Below are 18,660 nucleotides of genomic sequence, written 5' to 3'. Positions count from 1 at the left end.
TCTCTCTCTCTCTCTCTCTCTCTCTCTCTCTCTCTCTCTCTCTCTCTTCTTCCCTTTCCCTCCTTCCTAGTAGCAACACAATGTTGATAATACATATTAGTTAGAGTTAGATATTGGATATTGGATATTGACGTGTATTATTGGAGATATAGTGGGACTATATCGCGCAATACAAAGTCAGGCTATAAATTAGCTATCCTAAATTAAATGTAAATATATTGGACATCATAATAATATCAATATTGGATAAAGACAGAGATTCTAATTTTCGCCAGCATTATTCGCTCTTTCTTTCTCTCCCACGAGGATCGTCATAACGGAAGAGATGCCTGCATAATAATCGCGCGAGAAACAACGATTCCTTGTCGACATGATGACCCAGTGGTTTTTTTATTAAACACATTTCTATGAGTCTGTCATTTCACGAATTATTATATAGTGTAAATATTTGAAGTATCTTGCATTAGGATTCATAAAACTTTACCGAGATTGTAAATCGGGACTCGGCATTCGAATTCGAGTGGAACTCGTTCCTGTCCTAGACCGTCGCGCGGGCAATAATAGAATCTAATTTCCTGCTCAAGGTATTGTTTCGTACACGCGTATACGCGTATACGCCCGGTTTCGCGGTAAGCGCCTACGGCTCATAAGCCGTTATTTATAACCGCTTAACGCGTAAGATCAATTGCGGCATTGCGGCGTCTAAAGGCATTCGGCCGTCTAAATTAAAGCGCGGTCATCGCTTAGGTATGTGCGAAAATTCGCTCGCGGCTTTCCAGTCGCGAGCGAAAGAGAGGCTCACGTGGCGTGCGGGCGGCGATCAGGCGCCGCCGGTCGCTCGGGAAAATTTGCATCTCGCCGTAACGGCGAAACGATATTTTGCAATCCGCCGTTTATCGATATTATCTACGTTCTAACGCGAAGTTATTGAAAAATCTCGCTGTTACGATACGCGTGCGAGGGACAAGACACGCCTAAACGATGTTAACGTTTCTGTTACACTGTCGGCGGCGGTAGTGCCCCTCGCAAACCTTGCATTCTTTAAGCGATTGTGTATGAGCGGCCTTTAAGCGATGACCCGCGAGTGACACGAGATAGCTGATCTTCACCGTGACTTATAAATCTGTCAACCTTAATTCACACCCCGTTGGAAAATGGAGCGTGCGCTGCGTAACACACTTGCATAAATTAGAGCGCGAGCCGCGTTTAAATGATAATGCCGATTTTATCAAAGCGGCGCGCGATTAATTTATTGTATTTCGATGCGGTGAGCGTTGCTGTTAATTAATTTTTATCGTTGCTATTTAATTCGACACGTAGCTATTTAGTATTTAATTCGTTACGCATTCAGTGCGCATTTATATACATTTCGTTATTTCTTCGCTATATAATCGGCCGATTAATACGTTCGGTTTATGCGGTCAACGCGTGCTCTATCAACGTAATTAGAGTCGCAATTCTTGCCTCGCGGATTTCGGCACGGGATTTTGTTGAGCCGCAAGAACAGGATTTCCTACCGATTTATCCCCTTTGGCGCCCCTGGCCCGATTATGTCTTTCCGCCGTTCTAATTTGGCGGATCGCTTTGCGGTTTTCCGTTTCGTAAAAATTCCGGCCGATTATTCCTCGATTCACGATAAACGAGGAGAAGGTATGTATTATATGTAATTATATGATTCAGAAAGGAAACAATAGAAGACGCGGCAAATTGCGTAAATTGATCGAATTTCACTGTAAGTCCACAAGCAAGAGCTGTTTAAAGGTCCGTTATCATTTAATCGATAATCGAGTGCGGTATCCTGGCAACGAAACAGACGCGTTTATCAATTTCGGCGGCTATCGCACACACCGTTGACACCGTGCCATGCTGCACATTCGACATGCGAGAGCCCATCTCCTCCACAGGTACTTAAACGTCGGAAGTGAAGTGTTTTGTAAACGATGGGTAATACCGAGAGCAATGTTACGAGCGGCGTGAAGAAACAAACGGACACGTCGTCCATCCTGCTCTATAAATTAGTCGACTTGAAGGGTGAGCGAAATAATCAAGCGTATATACAATTTTACAGACCACAATTTATTCAATTCTCACAATTAACGAAGGCGGGATCGATTATCGTAAAACAATTAGATACAATTGACGGAAATCGATTCGCTTCGCCGACATATATATGTGAGTCGATGTTGTGTCACATATATGCATATGTACTTCGTTTTATATACTCGGAATATACGAGAGTGAAAAAAAAAATGAAAGCGCCAACGTCGTCGAGTTCTATCGCGCAATGTCAGCGTGTGTAATGTACGTATTGGCCGCGCTAAACGAAAGCTGGCTTTTGGACGCGGCTTTCGATGTTTGTAACGACGAAAGATATGACATATGCCGGGCAAAACGAAGGCACATAAATAGAGTCACGTCTGGCGGAGCAAATTCAGCAAACCTGCCAAACGCGGTTCTCGCCGTGTCCCGCGGAAAAACTCGCCGTTAAAGCCGATGGCTTTTCTCGTTCGCTAGTATTTACCACAAAAATAACGAGAAGAGAGATCACCGTCGTTGTCAACAACCGCGCCGAAAAAAATACGGGCGGTATAATATGTACTTAAATAATGAGGGACGCGAGACGGACGACTCGCTGAAAATTTCGGGACATAACGATCGCCCGTTTGCGGAGGAAAGATCAGCGATTAGACCGCTTGAGGAATATTATTTATTATCACTTTCTCCTCGTGCGACGTCGAGGGCTCGTCCAGGTTCTCCATAATCTCCTGATGGTTCGGGACGAAGGAGGGCTGCTGCACGTTATACTTTCCCATCTCGGCCTCGAACAGGATGTTGTTTATCTGATGCTGCGCGACAAGCCTCGCACGCACGTCCGTTATGTTCTTCAGCCGAATGGCGACGTGCTCGGCAAAAACTGTGAATTCGTCACGGCCTGACGAAATCTCCTGAAATCGTGCGAGAGAAAAAGTCGTGTGACGTCGCTCGACTGAGGAGTTTTATTAAGCGTGCAGGTCGTGCAGATCGAAAGTTTTCAACATGACGCGGGTATAATATGTCATATCGGGCGGAGGAAGGGGGAACGAGAGCTCCCCATGTCGCATTACGTAATAATGCGCTAACGCTGCATCGCACATTTTTACAATATGATATATTATTAATTCAAGCTGTAATGCAAGAAAGATTGAAATGTACCTGCGGCTGCCAATTAGGGGCCGGCGTGGGATTCTAAAAAAAAAGACATCATCGAATTAATTAAAACGCATATATGCATGATTCTATTTCGCGACGCGTAGTATTAATATTACTTTAAAAGATTGACTGACAATCAATGAATAAGAAGATACATGGATTGGAAATAGAATTGCAATGATCACGATTTAATTATAATTTTTCTTTCTCAATAATATATAAGCCTATATATTATGTACTAGCTTGCCAGACAACACAATGTGACAAGTGACAATGTCCAAAGTCGGGACATAAAACGTCTTTAAGACGTCTTTAAAACATTAGACATTGTGTTTATTCATAATTATACCATTGTAATTATACTATAAACCACGCTAACTGTACGCAAGCGGGTCGCAGGCGATAATCGCGAGAGCTCATTAGCGCACCTGCTTCTCCACGTTCGGCGTCTCGCGATTGATTCGCGTCAAGCGTCCTTTATTCAGGAAAGTCAAGGCCTCGTAAGCGAACCACTTAGGCGTGACGATGCTGCCATCAGGATTCAGATCGGCCTTCACCCTGCGTTTCGCGTACGCTTTGTGGACCGACATGAAGTGAGTCTTCAGGCTCTTCAGCTTCCTCTCCACCGTCATCACGTCGCATCCGAGCTGAGTGCAAGTTCCAATGAGATAAGAACGCGTCTTGCATTTCTTCTTCTTTTTTTTTATTATTTTTTTTTGCGCTCGCATCGCGTCGCGAGAACGCGCTGGCGATGGTGATTCGAAGACGCGCGTTGCATCAGGCCTGCGTCAACTTCGAGCTTCGCAGCCACGACTCTTCTCCCTTTCCATCCACGGAGAGTGGGGGACAGCGGTTCCTCCGCCACGCTGGATGAAGTTGATCATGCCCGCTAAACTTCATACAGCGGAGGGACCCCTTTCCCCTTCCCCTCACTCTCTGTGGATGGAAAGCGGGAAGCGTCGTGGCTTCGCGGCTCGAAGTTGACCAGGCCTTGCGTTACATAATCCGGCAATAAATAAGTGAAGCGCGGATTCTTCTTGCGCGAACCGTTACGAACGCGAGACTTCACGCTTTCCATATTATAACGGCGGCGGCGATAAAGACTACCGTGCGCTCGCGACTCGCGATGCGCCAGCATTGCGCAACGGCTTGCGCAAGTGTTGGACGCGCGCGTCTAGAATACACTCCCAAGATATTTTTTCACTCGGTGGCCAGCGGTGGCCAGCGGTGCTTCTGGCGTACACGTGCATTCGCGAATTACGTGACACGATAAACGTATAGAGGGAGGCCAAGAAACGCTCTTTTCGTTAATTAAAAAATTATCGATCCGCTATTGGTCATAACGCGACTCCACGGAAACGCTGTTCGTGTCCCTTTCCTTCTTTTTTTTTTCGTTCATCTATAATACAGCCAGATATGTGTATTTTTTAAATCAAATAACATATATATATATATATTTTTTTAAATCAAATATAACTTTCTGCGTGAACGAAATAAAGGTTTCTAAATTTCCACGACATCCGGATCGATTTTTGCGACGCCGAAAGTTAAACGAATATCGGTGCTGACTCAAAAAAAAAGTCTGAACGCGTATACATAGGTAGCGCATTTTTTTGCGAGCGCGGTGTTTACTTATGATCTCGGTCTGCGCCGCGCGTATGACTTCGTCGCACCTCGTCGGCGATCTCCTTCCACGCGTAGATCCTCTTGCTCCGATCGGTGTAGTCCGGCGCGTTGTGGTCCCAGAGGAGCCGCCTCGCGCGATACGCACTGATCAGCTTCAATATCGTCTCCTGCCTCCACTGCGCCATGTTACCGCCGTATTGGCACCGCACTGTGCCACGTCTAATCACCGACAGTATGCCGCGGCGGCGACGGGCAATCCCGGCCGCTCGCTCTTCCCACAGAAGACTTGCGCCAGCAATTGCCGTGACGGTGTATGCAACACTTGCCCCAGACCGTACAAGATGGCGTTGCATGTGCTCCGACGTGCCGACGACCCGTCCGCCCCCTCTTCCGCCCGTCGCCCCCCGCCTTGAATTTCGCCCGTAAAACCATGGAGTCGGCGAGAGTCTTCGGGAAAGTGGGGAGAGAGGAGGAATTCTCCGTGCTCCATATATTTCCTCGCCTGTAATTTCGCCATCGCGCCAGAAGACACCTTTCAGGATAGAAAATCTTTTTTCGAGGGAAAAGGATTGTTTTGTTTGAAACAAAATTATAAACTATAAATTGTAAATAATAATAAGTGAAACAGGATACGACGTGATATACAATCAATTAGAGAAATTGCCATTTAAGGTCCGGGCTGGATCTTTGGTAGCCTAATAATTAATATTTTGCAATTTGCTGAGTTTGAAAAAAGTATAATTCACAGAATATTATAATATAATTATAATATTATTAGATTACCAAGATCCAGCTCGGATCTTAAATGGCATCCCTCTATATTGATTATTTATAAATTGTAAATTATAAAACCTTTTGAAGAAAGGCATAGAATATTTTTATTTTGATTAATTTTTTAAAAATATACAACAGCTTTTTTGAAAGATTTATTTTTTACTTGGCGCCATTTTCTGATATCATACTTTTTGTAGACAGAAAGGTGCGTGTACTTGGCGCCTTTTTGTATCATTTTTTAAAAGATAAATTTTTAGATATCATATCTTTATTAAGTATGTTAGATACGATTGTGCGTGATGTATGTAATACGTGCATTAACTCGTAAAGTTATTACAAGTGGCATTTTACTTTGACGCCTTTTATTAATTATATTTATAAGTTGTAAAATATAACATTTTTTAAAGCTAATAAAACCATGCTTATTAAAAATACATTATTATTTATATAGAAAATGTTTAATATCCTGCATGTGAGTGTAACAACATACAATTTTTAAATCTTACTTTATTACAGTGTAACACATTTTACCTTATATCATTAAGTTAATTTATATTCATAGTATGTAAACACACGTCTCCTCAAGATACGAGCACCTATATATTTGGTTCATTTTAATAATAATGCCCTATTTACCGAAAAGCAAATCTTTCGCGCAACTTGTTGAATTTTACTAATGTACTAATGAGCAATCTATTGACCTAGTTTCGATAAGAAACAGTACGTGATGCTCGGCTAGTTTCAACATGCGATCGCTTGTACTTCCAGATTTCCGCAGAATGTTTCTAAGATTTTTAAGATCAGGCATAAATTTTTTTATTATGCGTGCCAAGTTCGCTGCGCGTCGTTTAAATTTCGAGTGACTCATGTCAATGCCTTTGTTTCGCAGGTTGTCTCCACAACTGCGCAAAGCGATTTCTAGAAATAAGTGAGAAAATTAAATTGTCAAAGTATATAGTGTATTAAATAAATAGAAAACTCAGTAATACAAACCTTTTTATGAGTATTGCTTAATTCATTCTTTCTCCTTCACCGAAAGATATTTCGCTTTTCGAAAGAATATTGCTCGACGAATGTCTACTCCATGTAATTTTTACTTTCTTTTCTTGAAGGTAAAAGTTGGACTTTTCACTATTTTTAGTTATACGTACATAATAATATCTCTTTGTTTAAACTGAGAATTATATATAGCGAGGAAGAAAAGGAGACATCATATGGCTGCCTCCTATTGCTTGAAGCTAGACGAAGCTCTTAGCGTATATATACGTACCTGCTTTCTCTTTTGTATTGGAATATATTACTGCCTCGCGCACATAGATATGATAGAGACGTTGTCATAGAAATGCAGATATTCCTAATTTTCTTAAATGCAACGTGCTAGCGAGAAATTACACCATATCCAATGACAAAAACCAACAGTACATACAAGCGACGATCGAGGACAATGATGTTTCTTAAACGTGAATTCGCCAATTCGGACTTTGCAGTATCTCCGCTCCGCGCTCGTAGGATACGTAGACGAAAAATAAAAACACTTATTCGTATAATTCGAACCCAAGCTATCGATCGAGCCTACTCGGAACTTGACCGATTCAGCCGTTATTGAGACCCAATAAGGATCTAAGGATCTCTCGACTAGTCGACTTGCGTGTAGATACACGGTCTGCCTTGCGCGTACACTTATATTAGCGCGAGACACTACCGTGTCCTCTTGATAAAAAATATAACGACTGTGTGACGATATCGCGTGCCTCATATCGCTTATAATATATATGAGAGAGATGTTGAAAGGTATAATTAAAATAAATACATATATGTTAATTTTTCCTATTTCGGTTTTTTCGCGTACAGTTTGATAGCGCTTATTAGTCACGTGGTGCCGAACGTCCTTGAAGTGCTCTTCCACGATCATTACTTCCGAAACGGCTTCACGTGTAAGATCCTCGTTAGAGACTTCCAGATTAAGTGCAATAGAATAATTATAATCAACTGATTATGATATAACTAACTTGTTGCTTAAATACCCATAATTATATTTTATTAGTGTCTCGATTTTCTCTTACATCTCGCGCTATTATAATTCAACCGAAGCACCTGACACTGTCGCGCGCGGGCGCCGTTGTTATAGTTATAAATTTTGGAGAGAGGACTTGGGAAACTAAAAAAATAACACAAATAAATAGATACATAAATAAATACATAAATGAAAAATAAAAATAAATATAGCTTAAAGTTTAATTTGTTGGAGTTTTCCGGTTACACATGTATGTACACATTATTATATATTTGTATATATATTAGAAGGACGTATATCCTCTCCCCCGCGGCTCTCCCGCTAATGGCGTTCGTGCGAGAAACGATTACAATTAGCTCCCATTGCCGCGAACGCGACTCTTCAAGTTTACCCTTATCTTATTGTTATTTTCTAAAGTATGGCTTACATATCGCACGACTAAATTACATCCTCATTTTTAACATTCCTTACGATAGGTATTTTTATCGGATCTGTTTTAAAAGGAAATCATGCATGGAAAGGATTTCACGCATGGTCCAAAGTACGATTTTAATTCTGTTGGAATCAGCTCGATGTGCGGTCATCATCGGGTCATTGATTCGCATAAATCCTGAGTTTTCAAATTGCGGAGTAATATAAAGCTGAGCGGTGCGAAATAACGTCAGACTAACAGCTATAGATCAACGCGATAAATTTAGAAACGAACGAGCCGCGATTTCTCATCGTCCACTTGTCGAACACAACTTTATTAAAAATCTACGTCAATGAAGGATCCACGGCCGATTTAGCGCGATGATAATCAGTTACACGCTCCGAGGGAAGAAAAAAAAAGAATGACGGTTTCGGTGCGTTATATTACTCCCCCTTGTATAACATTTGCACATCCTGACACCTGACACTACGAGCCGACAGGTTGCATCTGTCGGCAGCGCGTGTTGTTTTTAGCCAACGCGGAGGAAAAACGCCAAGGGCTTTTCGATCGTGAAAATAGGGATGCCGTCATGGGGCGCGCGATGTGTGCCGGCGCGGAATTGACGCGCCAATCGAGATGACCGCGAGGGCCGCGAAAGCTCTCCGCTCTCTTCCGCCTCGGCTTTAGTATTTACTGTCCGTGAGTCAGCGTACCGATTTCGACGGTGACGACCGGAGTGCTAATGCCCGCGATATAATGGGCTCTCGAGCACTCGATCCAAATACTTGCACTCGTGACGACCGTGACGCAACGCGCGCGTCCACGTGCCGCCCGCGATTTAATCTTACGATGACGTTCGCGCGACCGCGAATCGCGCTCGCGGACCTTCTTGAGCGCCTCGCTGCTGGCACGGCTTCCGGAATTCGCGCCGACTTTCGCCAATTCTCTTCGCGGCGTCCCTCGATATCTGAATCACGCCACGAGATCGCCCTGTTAAATATTAAAAGATGCAATCAATACAATACCTTAAGTTAACCCTTTGTAGTCACACATGGGTCAATTTGATCCACCTTCATTTGGATCTAAATATCAACTAAAAGCCTAGCTTGAAATGGGGCTTGGTCCGCCATCTAATACAAGAGTTTGAAATATCCTCTATAAGTATAGAGACCGTTAATCATGTACTCGTTCACGATTTTTTTTCAACATGTTGCCATTTGATTTCTCACAAAACCGCAGTTGTTTTATATTCTAGAATGTTCAAGGTATGTCCCAGAATTATTTGAACCCGATCGGACCGATACCATTAAAATGGCAACCATTAAAAATCGACTGGGTCAATGCGACCCAGTGTGACTACCGCGGGATTCTAGAGAAGTGTGACTACAAAGGGTTAAATAACGTTTTATTATTTTTAACTGCCATGTATGTTGAAATATTATATATATTATTTTAACACAAAACTGTATTATTTTAACTTCATTGGTTTAGTTAAATTAACGACATATTGAGTAGGGACAGTGGCGATCTATAATTAGAAATGTTAAAATGACTAAAATATTGAGTATAATAATTTGACACTTCGAATTTAACAGTGCAAGTTGGAATTTCTTTCTTTTTTGTTTCACTTTTCGAAAAGTGACCTTATTTTACTCCTCCGTCGTTTGACTTTTTCTCGTCGATTGTTCAGCGCATCAATTAAATACTTAGCTAACTACACCGTTGCAGGCGGCGGATTGTTAGTGGACATGATGAAAAGAGCCACGCAGACCAAGCAGTACGCGGAGCTGGATCACGCGTTGAGAACGAAGGTCGAGCCGTTTCTGTACAACAAGGGAAAAGGCAAATGGATACCCGTGGAAAAATTGGTCCTTCTACGAAATAAAGACCGTCCGCGGCACAAAATGGTATCGCGATCAGCCTCAGGCATCACTCTTGATCGCTTTATATATCCATTGCTTTGAATAGTTTGAATAATTATTCTCTCGCGCTGCGCAGCTGGCACCCTTGAAAGCTATGGAAAATCCAGCGGATTACGACATCGATAAGGATATGGGCGACGAGGAAGTTGACGAAGCTAAGATAGGTAATATCGTATACGTAATTTAATTTCAATTTACATCGCGATGTAAATTATTGTCGCGTTACGCAGAAATATTTCTATATGCGCGGTCGTTTAAGTTTACGACCTACTGAGCTACACGCTGTTATAATAATTTATTCGATAAAAAAATACATTCTTGGCAGATAAGAGCAGATACAGATTCGTGTGTTGGAATCTAAGCGACAGAGGTGCCGTCGGCGAAACTATTTTACATTTATGCATGTTAAATGCGACCGCTATCCACGCCGATTTGGCGAAACGACTGTTGCGTTTCTATCCGCGGCTTATACACGATATTTATCTGAGCGATGAATATTACGGTAAGTTTGAGTTCTCCCGCGATCGTTATGAAATGACGATCATCGATTCTGAAATGGATTAAATGCTTAAAGCTATCATTGTATCTCGTTCACGAGGCAGCGTGTAGATTGTTCGTGGAATATCCATTGCCGATAAATTCCTCGATAAGCCCGCTGCTAAATTATCTATTCATAGCGTATCGTTTGCGTAATGGAAAATTAGCATTTCCAAGATAAACCATTTAGTCTCAGCGGGGACCCTTGCGGATTTTCATTATTATTTAATCGAGAAGTTTTTTTGAATTCAGATCGCGTGAATGCATCGCGTAACGAAACGTATATTGTCGCAAAAAAATATTATTTATACATATATATTATTTACACTGCTGTCAAATATTATAATGAACTATCGTCTTCCATCAAATCCACCTCCTCTCTATCTTCTTTTCCCGCCGCAGCTTTTTGTTCCATCTCTTCGTCTGCTTTCTCTCAAAATTAACATTTATTGCCACTTATTCTCTTCGGCCTTTTCTTGAGCATACTCTTTTAAACAATGCATTGAAAAACAATTTATTTTTTGCAAGAACATAGATTTCTTTGAATTTAGTTTCCTTAATTTAAAGAAGTATTGGATAGATTTAAGAAAACATTTTTCTGAGTTTAAAATATTTTCTCAAATCTATCCACTTCTTTGAATTAAGGAAACTAAATTTTTAAAAAATTTATTTTCTTGCGAATAATAAACTTTCTTTCTGAGTGTGTATATTACAAGTACACTGTTTGTGTGTATACGCGTGTTACGTATATGTATGTGCACGTGTGCGCATGTTTTATGTATGATATTGATATTGTGAATTTATTATGCACGCTTCCTTTTCCTTTAATGTTACTGTTATTATTGGTAGATTTTATAACAGCAGTATTGTTAATGCCTCATCATTTGCGTGTACTTTGTCTCTTGTATCTAGTAGTTATCTAGTGTTTGCTCGCTTTAATTGTAATATTATTATTATTATTATGTAGGGTATAATATAATATAATTAATGTAACCTACTAGGAGAGAAAATCTATACATCTCTCCGGCAGTTACTGCTTTCAGCTCTATAACGATTTGCTTTGGATTTAGGAGAAAACGTTTTGCACATCGCTATCGTGAATGAGGATCCATCGCTGGTCAAGTTTCTTCTCGACAGTGGAGCGGACGACCCGAGCATCATCCACGAGAGATGCTTCGGCAATTTCATGAGTCCGGAAGACCAGAAGGCGTCGAGGTTTGACAGTATGGACCACGAGTGGGTGTGCGTCACTCCGGAGACCAATTACAGCGGGTGCGCTGTACTTATTATCTTCGGGAACGACATTAGATTTTATATCTGAAACGGCATTAGATTCTGCCTGGCTCGCTTAAAGACGAGGCAGAAAATACTCCATTGTTGTACATTATAATTAAACCGTCAGCTTTGGACGACATTCGTTTCGAGCGTAAACGAGACCTAATGTCACGACGAGTTAAATTCCGCGGGGCTCACATAAACAGGCTCGTCCATCAGAGATTTTAATGAATCTTGTCAAACGCGATTATGTCGAGAACACAATGTAGTCTTATACGTCTAATTTATAGTGAAATTGGATCGATCTATTTATAGAAATTAGACGATCTATTTGAGCTATTATCTATTTTATTATATCCGTAGCTACGTGTACTGGGGAGAGTATCCGTTGAGCTTCGCCGCGTGTCTCGGTCAGGAAGAATGTTACAGGCTTATATTAGCCAGAGGCGCGGATCCTGATAAGCAGGACACGAATGGAAACACCGTCCTGCACATGCTCGTGATATACGAGAAACTGGTATTATACTTTTGATTCTTGCACTTATTTCCCGAAAATATTGTTTCAATAATTGACTTAAGAATTGACTTTGTAATACCAATCTAAAAATAATAATAATAATAAAATAAACTACTTGTTTACTGAAAAAAAAAAAAATAAATAAAAGTGTGCTACAAATAATTTCGAGAATGTAGCGTTCGTCATTCTTCTCATCTTCGACTTAATCTCAGGCCACGTTCGACATGGCCTACGAGGTAGGGGCTTCTCTCGATCTAAGAAACGTCCAGCATCTGACTCCGTTGACCCTATCAGCAAAGTTGGCCAGAATCGAAATGTTCTTTCACATTTTGAACATCGAAAGGGAGATATACTGGCAAATCGGTAGCATAACTTGCGCGGCTTACCCTCTGTCGCAAATAGATACGATCGACATTAATACGGGGACAATCAACAACAATTCTGCCCTGAATCTGGTTGTCTTTGGCGTAAGTGAATCAATTCCGCTAATTATATTTTATCGCGTTAGAGTCACGCACGCAGAATGATCACGCACGATTCACGATGATTGTAGGACAAAGATGAACATTTAGAGTTAATGGACGGTGTGCTAGTCGATCTTCTAAACGCCAAGTGGAACACCTTCGTCAAATCCCGGTAGGTATCTATAAAAAAGAAAATAATCTTTTATCTATATTTTACTTTTTTATTTTAAAAAAATATGCTAATTTCTGGATTTAAATATAAAAAAGTAATTATAAGCGATTATATACGCTTAAAAGAGATATAAGTGAGACTTTTTTAATTTTCAGATTCTACCGTCAATTCTTCCTCTTCTGCTTCCACTTCATCCTGTCGCTGATCAGCTTCACCCTTCGCCCTGGCCCGTCGACCATGGAAACGGACGAAAGCGCGAACGACACGTTGACGAGGACGAATTCCTCCAACATGACGGAGCCCACGATTCTTAAACCCCTCCAAAGCGCGGATCTATCGGAATTGGTTACAAATAGCTTCGTGGCGGCTTTCACCTCAAATCTCAAGTCATCCTTAAACATGACGCAGGAATCGCTGGAGAAGATCCAGCTGCAAGTAACGTCGAACGTCACGTCGGCCCTGAAGAGCGTTTTGCTCTTGACGCTGAGCGAAAACGAGGGCATTCTGAGTCCTCCTGACGAGGCCGCCATTCATACGCTGTGGTATACCGACAGCCCTCCAAATGCGTCGGACTATTTCACGGATACGTACAACAAAACCGTCGCGGCCGATACGAATTCGACTGCCAAGGCGATCGTCGACGACATCGCGTTATCAAAATTTGATCACGAAGATTGGTATGTTAAAATACATATAATATTGCACTGCAAAATCCAAGTGTGTTATTTTTACACGTATAAACGTCTAAAAATGACACATTAGACTGAAGATCTTTTTACACATGTTTCTTCACGTGTTAAAAATTACGTCATTCAACACGTTCAATCGTATTATCATGTCATTTAGACGCATGCGTGATTGTTACCTTACGGTAAATGAAACGTTAGTTAAAGGTCTTCTATTTTCTAACGTAAGAAAAACAAACATTGACGATCGTCAATAAACAACAATTACAGTTTAGCTGAAATGTTATCTAGTAAACTCGATATATTGGTGGCGATCATGGCGCAGAAAGATATGCGCTGGTCTAATGAGCTGAAGATCCGAGTTCAAATCCGACCAAAAATCCGTCGGTTTTTATTTGATCGCCACCTCTCGGAAGGGTTAATGGCAACCCGCCGAAAGTGTATCTCTAAGAAAGCAGAAGGGAGGCCTTGGATTTTATACAGGCCGAACTTCAGGAGGCCATGGCTTGATCTTGAGCTATAGTGCCGTTGAAAAAAAAGAGAAATTCGATAAATTTCTCATTTCGTGATTAAATGATGATTAAAAAGTTGATTTCCTCTTCTGAGAAACAAGGTGATTGACACAACCAAACTGATAAGAAAACGGTGATATCTTCAATGATGATTAAAAAGTAGGTTTCCTCTGAAAAACAAGGTGATTGACACAACCAAACTGATAAGAAGAGTCATGTACCATTTCGCAAAATTCGCAATAGTTGAGTAATTAACTAATACGTCTGAGCGAATGAGCGCACACTGCAAATCCAAGTGTGTTATTTTTGCACGCATAAACGTCTAAAAATGACATTTGACTGGAGCTCTTTTTACATGTTTCTTTTTACATGTTAAATGACGTGATTTAAAACGGCAAGAAATGTGCAAAAGATTTAAACGCTACTAATAAAATAATAAAAATATTAATTATATATATATATATATATATATTATATATATAATTTATTCAGTTTTAGCATAAAATTTAATTTAAAAAATAGATATTTGAATATATACATATAGTAGGTATATATAAAGTATTTTTTTTTTTTAGATTTAGGTTTATTTCAGTAATAATTGACTAATTAGATCAATTTTACATATATTTTGCAGTTAATTTTTCATTTAATGACATACACTTTTAAATATTTTTTTGTATTTGGCGTAAATTTCTTACTTTACTTTTTTCTGAAATATTTCCGGTATCATGGAATAAAAACTTATTTGACACACACAGGTGGGACGATCTCACAGAGGAGTGCAGGCTGATGCAGCTAACAGAAACGAGTGCGAAGATTCGTTTAACTGGGGAAATTTTTATGTACATCTCAGCGATGCTCTACATCTTGGCTGCGTTGCGAGAGGCGAGATTTTTAGGTCTTAACATGTTCATCGAAAATCTCGTAAGAATCAATTAAGACGTCATACTCAATATACAAAAGTTGGTTGAACGAGTCGATTTATATTACAATTAAATATTATAAGAACTTCGTGATTAAAATCTACCTTATTAACAATTTTCGAATTTTCAAACAGATTATACGGTTGTCGTAGCGAATAATAAACCGAGTATATTAATGAGTCGATTTACGATAACGAAAACCGCAGAAATTACCATCTGTGTTAACCGCGAGCGCGGTTTTCAGATGACGGCGCCGTCGCGCGTGATGTTCCTGTTCTCGTGCTGCATCCTGCTGCTGTTCCCGTTTCTGCGATTTGCCTGCGCGGACGAAGTCGAAGACATGCTGGCGGTGGTGGCGATGCTGACGACGGCACCGTACTTTCTATTCTTCTGCCGGGGCTTCAAAACGGTCGGCCCGTTCGTCGTGATGATTTACAGGATGATCATGGGCGACCTCCTCAGATTCGTCTCCATCTACCTCGTCTTCGTGATGGGATTCTCCCAAGGTAACGCGTGTGCGGGCGTTTCGAACACGAAGAAAGAGGATATCCTCATATTCTTCTTCTTTCGATTTGCGCGTGACGGCTGTTCCATTTATCCTTATGAATGAGGCTTGTCCCCGGGCACAATAAACAACGTTGTTGCCGATTATCGCAATTGATAATCGAAGCCGAAGAGACGTAACGGCACGTGTATAAGGGACGAGAGACATCATCAATTCCCGCCGCGGTGAGACGCCGCGGCGGCGATCAGCCGGTGCCTTATTCTATTGACTCCCAACAATTGTTAATTAGCCGCTGGTATAACGGCATCGGCATCGGACACGCGTATACGTCGTGTGTGATCTAATCGACGGTTTTACTGGACACTGCAACGCGACATTGACACACATCTCGCCTGGCCGACCGAAGGACAATCGTACGAAGGAACGAGGCGCGGGGAAGAGACCGCAGAAGGAGGCGCTACGCCGAGAAGGTCTCGAGATATACGTTAAATGGTGCGACACGCGCCATTGTGCAACCAGCAGCGTGCAAAGCCGCAACGCTACGTGCCAATGTGTCTTGCTTTTCACAAACGGCGGCGTCGCCGCTTGAATGGACCGACTATTCGCTCGCGAATACGACTTCCTCGATACTCCCTTGAGTCTTCCTCGATACGAAATCTTATACGACCGATAGTATATCATCCGCAGCGATCGGTCAATTAGGATGAGATCCCCTCGTCGGGATCTCTGTAGACATGTCCGAAATATTTCTACGATGACGTCTTCTCGCGTAACTTGGATACACAGAAAAAAAGAAGTGTCAAATCAAAACTTATATACTTAAATTAATCTTAGAACACAGCTTCCAGAGCATCTTGAAAACACACTATGGATCTGGAAAACTCATATAACTTTGATAGACTTGTAACTCTGGTTCAGATTAATATTTTTGAACTTGTTTTCCTTTAATTTATTTTGAAGCTCTGGGATTTAGGAATATCTCTGAATAGGTTTTAATACAGAAAAGTTTTATTTCGTCAAGTTATATGAAGTTAAAACTAAATATCGAAAATTAAAGATATTTTCAAATCAAGAATATTCTTTTTTTCTGTGTATATATAGAGGCGCACGTCGCACGCGATGTAAACAAACGAACGTCGTTATAAAATAGATGTCGATATTCTTTGCAGCGTATTACATCATATTCCTGTCGTTTGACAACCCGAACACTCCGGAGGGCATCGACGACTCGATCTCGAATCCGATGCCGTCGCCGATGGAGAGCGTTATGGCGATGTTCCTGATGAGCATGACGAATTTCGGCGATTACTTCGGCGCGTTCGAGAGAACCGAGCACGAATTCGAAGCCAAGGTACTTCGCTAATTGCGTTGAATGCGATCGCGTATATTAAAGAATGAAATTTTAACCAATTTGAATTAAATAACATTTTTTTATTTTTGACTACCATGTATATGTATCGAAATTGATCATTTTAACACAAAAAGAGTATTATTTTAACTCTATTGGTTTAGTTAAATTAATACTATATTTTAGTTAAATTAATGGCATATTGAAGCAGTGACGGCTTATAAGAATGGTTTAAAATTTAAAATAATTTAAATTAAATATAATTTGACACTTATACAAATTTAACAGTGCAGAGATGCGTTCGGTATTCATGGATAGAGATAAACGATATTGTCATTCACGTTAATTGACGTTCACGTGGCACGTTTCAACGACAATTAAATAATTCACACAAATTTCTCGGATAACGAATGACTCACTTGCATACGCGCCACGCAAAAGATGCAATCGCTACTAATTGCAGCTACTGTTCGTGCTGTACATGGCGATCGTGGCGATTCTGCTCGTAAACATGTTGATCGCTATGATGGGCAACACTTACCAGAAGATCGCTGAGACCAGGAACGAATGGCAACGGCAAGTACGTTTATTAACATAGTCCATACCGCGTGTACCGCCGATGGCCCACGCTGGCTTTTTTCCACATTCAGGCCGTTTGACATTTTGAATATAAACAGATAGATTACTACAAAAATATTTTATACACTGTTAAATATTAAAAGATGAAATTTAAAGCAATACATTATGCTAAATGGCATTTTGTTATTTTGAACTACCATGTGTGTCGACATTTTTAATTTAACACAAAATAGTACTATTTTAACTCCCATTAATTTAGTTAAATTAACGACATATTATTGAGTAGAAACAAAACCTATAGGAATGGTTAAAAATGACTCAAATTTAGTATAATTTGACACTACGAATATAACAGTGAATATCCATTGATTGCTACGTAATTAACATGATAGAACAGCTATCACGCTGTGATGATTGCGCGGCGCAGTGATTTCGAAGCTATACTATAAAATAAACTGTATATTATTAAATATAAATGCAATTTTCAGTACATATAATAATAAATGCAGCAACGTGGACCATCGGTACGGTACACGCGGTTTGAATGGAATTAAACTCCACGCACGCTGAGACTTTGTTTCGTGTGTATGTTAGTGGGCGCGCATAGTTCTGGTCGTGGAGAGAGGCGTGAGTCCCGCTGAAAGGCTAAGAAAGTTGACGGACTATTCTCAGCCCATGTCCGACGGTCGTAAGGCGTTGGTTCTTCGATTACACCAGACTGTGAGTATATACGGTGAACTCGCGGCCGGAACAAACGGATCTTCCATGGTCGACGGTATCGATTTTAGGAGGAGGACAAAGAGGAGATGAAGGAGATACTCGAGATGAAGAGAACCCACGACAGATTGCTAAAGAAAAGGCAAAGCAGAATGTCAAAGGAGAAGATTCTAGCTTAAGCCAGGGAAGCCATTGTTGTTGTTAGGAACTGTGAGAAGAAGTAATGAGCATCTTAATTTATTTATCTCGAACTACTTGTACGTAGTTCGTTTTATTTTTGAGAATTGAAAATTTATTTACTTAATTTTTAGCTATGTCAAAATCACAACATTTTGCACGACGAATTGTAAGGATCCGAAATAAAATGATTGCGATGTAGACTAGAGCAAGTGAAATTTTAATCAATAAATCGCGATGTTGGAGTTTCCATGACAACAAACCAATCATGTCAGACTGTCATAGAACCTCGAGCGATGAACGTGCTGAAA

At 40.7% G+C, this 18,660-nt stretch overlaps 2 protein-coding genes across 4 annotated transcripts; one reads left to right on the top strand and one right to left on the bottom strand.

Annotated features, from left to right (window-relative positions):
* Nucleotides 1–1,940: 1,940 nt before the first annotated feature.
* Nucleotides 1,941–18,611, top strand: LOC112454092 (transient receptor potential cation channel subfamily V member 5). 2 transcript variants are annotated; one of them, XM_025015304.1, is made up of 16 exons: nucleotides 1,941–2,031; nucleotides 9,744–9,922; nucleotides 10,014–10,101; nucleotides 10,263–10,439; nucleotides 11,545–11,746; nucleotides 12,113–12,266; nucleotides 12,479–12,733; nucleotides 12,820–12,902; nucleotides 13,058–13,579; nucleotides 14,859–15,024; nucleotides 15,268–15,529; nucleotides 16,698–16,879; nucleotides 17,340–17,456; nucleotides 18,050–18,175; nucleotides 18,244–18,392; nucleotides 18,484–18,611. In XM_025015304.1, exons 1-15 carry the CDS (start codon nucleotides 1,941–1,943, stop codon nucleotides 18,349–18,351), a joined length of 2,712 nt encoding a protein of 903 aa, XP_024871072.1. In that variant the 3' UTR covers nucleotides 18,352–18,392; nucleotides 18,484–18,611. The 2 variants fall into 2 exon arrangements, with proteins under 2 accessions (XP_024871072.1, XP_024871071.1); XM_025015303.1 differs by having other exon boundaries at nucleotides 18,244–18,611.
* LOC112454094 lies at nucleotides 2,056–5,322 on the bottom strand. Of its 2 annotated transcripts, none has more exons than XM_025015308.1 (4): nucleotides 4,863–5,322; nucleotides 3,618–3,836; nucleotides 3,193–3,225; nucleotides 2,056–2,945 (listed from the first exon to the last, which is right to left on the bottom strand). In XM_025015308.1, exons 1-4 carry the CDS (start codon nucleotides 5,166–5,168, stop codon nucleotides 2,685–2,687), a joined length of 819 nt encoding a protein of 272 aa, XP_024871076.1. In that variant the 5' UTR covers nucleotides 5,169–5,322; the 3' UTR covers nucleotides 2,056–2,684. The 2 variants fall into 2 exon arrangements, with proteins under 2 accessions (XP_024871076.1, XP_024871077.1); XM_025015309.1 differs by having other exon boundaries at nucleotides 4,822–4,909.
* Nucleotides 18,612–18,660: the final 49 nt, after the last annotated feature.

This window comes from Temnothorax curvispinosus, unplaced genomic scaffold (genome assembly GCF_003070985.1).
Source record: "Temnothorax curvispinosus isolate PA1 unplaced genomic scaffold, ASM307098v1 QBEX01004775.1, whole genome shotgun sequence".
Classification (NCBI taxonomy): domain Eukaryota; kingdom Metazoa; phylum Arthropoda; class Insecta; order Hymenoptera; family Formicidae; genus Temnothorax; species Temnothorax curvispinosus.
This window is presented reverse-complemented; position numbering and strand designations above follow the sequence as displayed.

What these genes read in the sequence shown, in the direction of transcription:
- LOC112454094 (XM_025015308.1), bottom strand. Translation starts at nt 5,168, where the DNA reads ATGCAACGCCATCTTGTACGGTCTGGGGCAAGTGTTGCATACACCGTC. An exon ending in CGCCGAACGTGGAGAAGCAG is followed by an intron (nt 3,226 to 3,617) that starts GTGCGCTAATGA and finishes CTTTTTTTTTAG; the next exon opens with AATCCCACGCCGGCCCCTAA. An exon ending in CCCCTAATTGGCAGCCGCAG is followed by an intron (nt 2,946 to 3,192) that starts GTACATTTCAAT and finishes GCACGATTTCAG; the next exon opens with GAGATTTCGTCAGGCCGTGA.
- LOC112454092 (XM_025015304.1), top strand. Translation starts at nt 1,941, where the DNA reads ATGGGTAATACCGAGAGCAATGTTACGAGCGGCGTGAAGAAACAAACG. An exon ending in TAAATTAGTCGACTTGAAGG is followed by an intron (nt 2,032 to 9,743) that starts GTGAGCGAAATA and finishes ACACCGTTGCAG; the next exon opens with GCGGCGGATTGTTAGTGGAC. An exon ending in TCTGAGCGATGAATATTACG is followed by an intron (nt 10,440 to 11,544) that starts GTAAGTTTGAGT and finishes CTTTGGATTTAG; the next exon opens with GAGAAAACGTTTTGCACATC.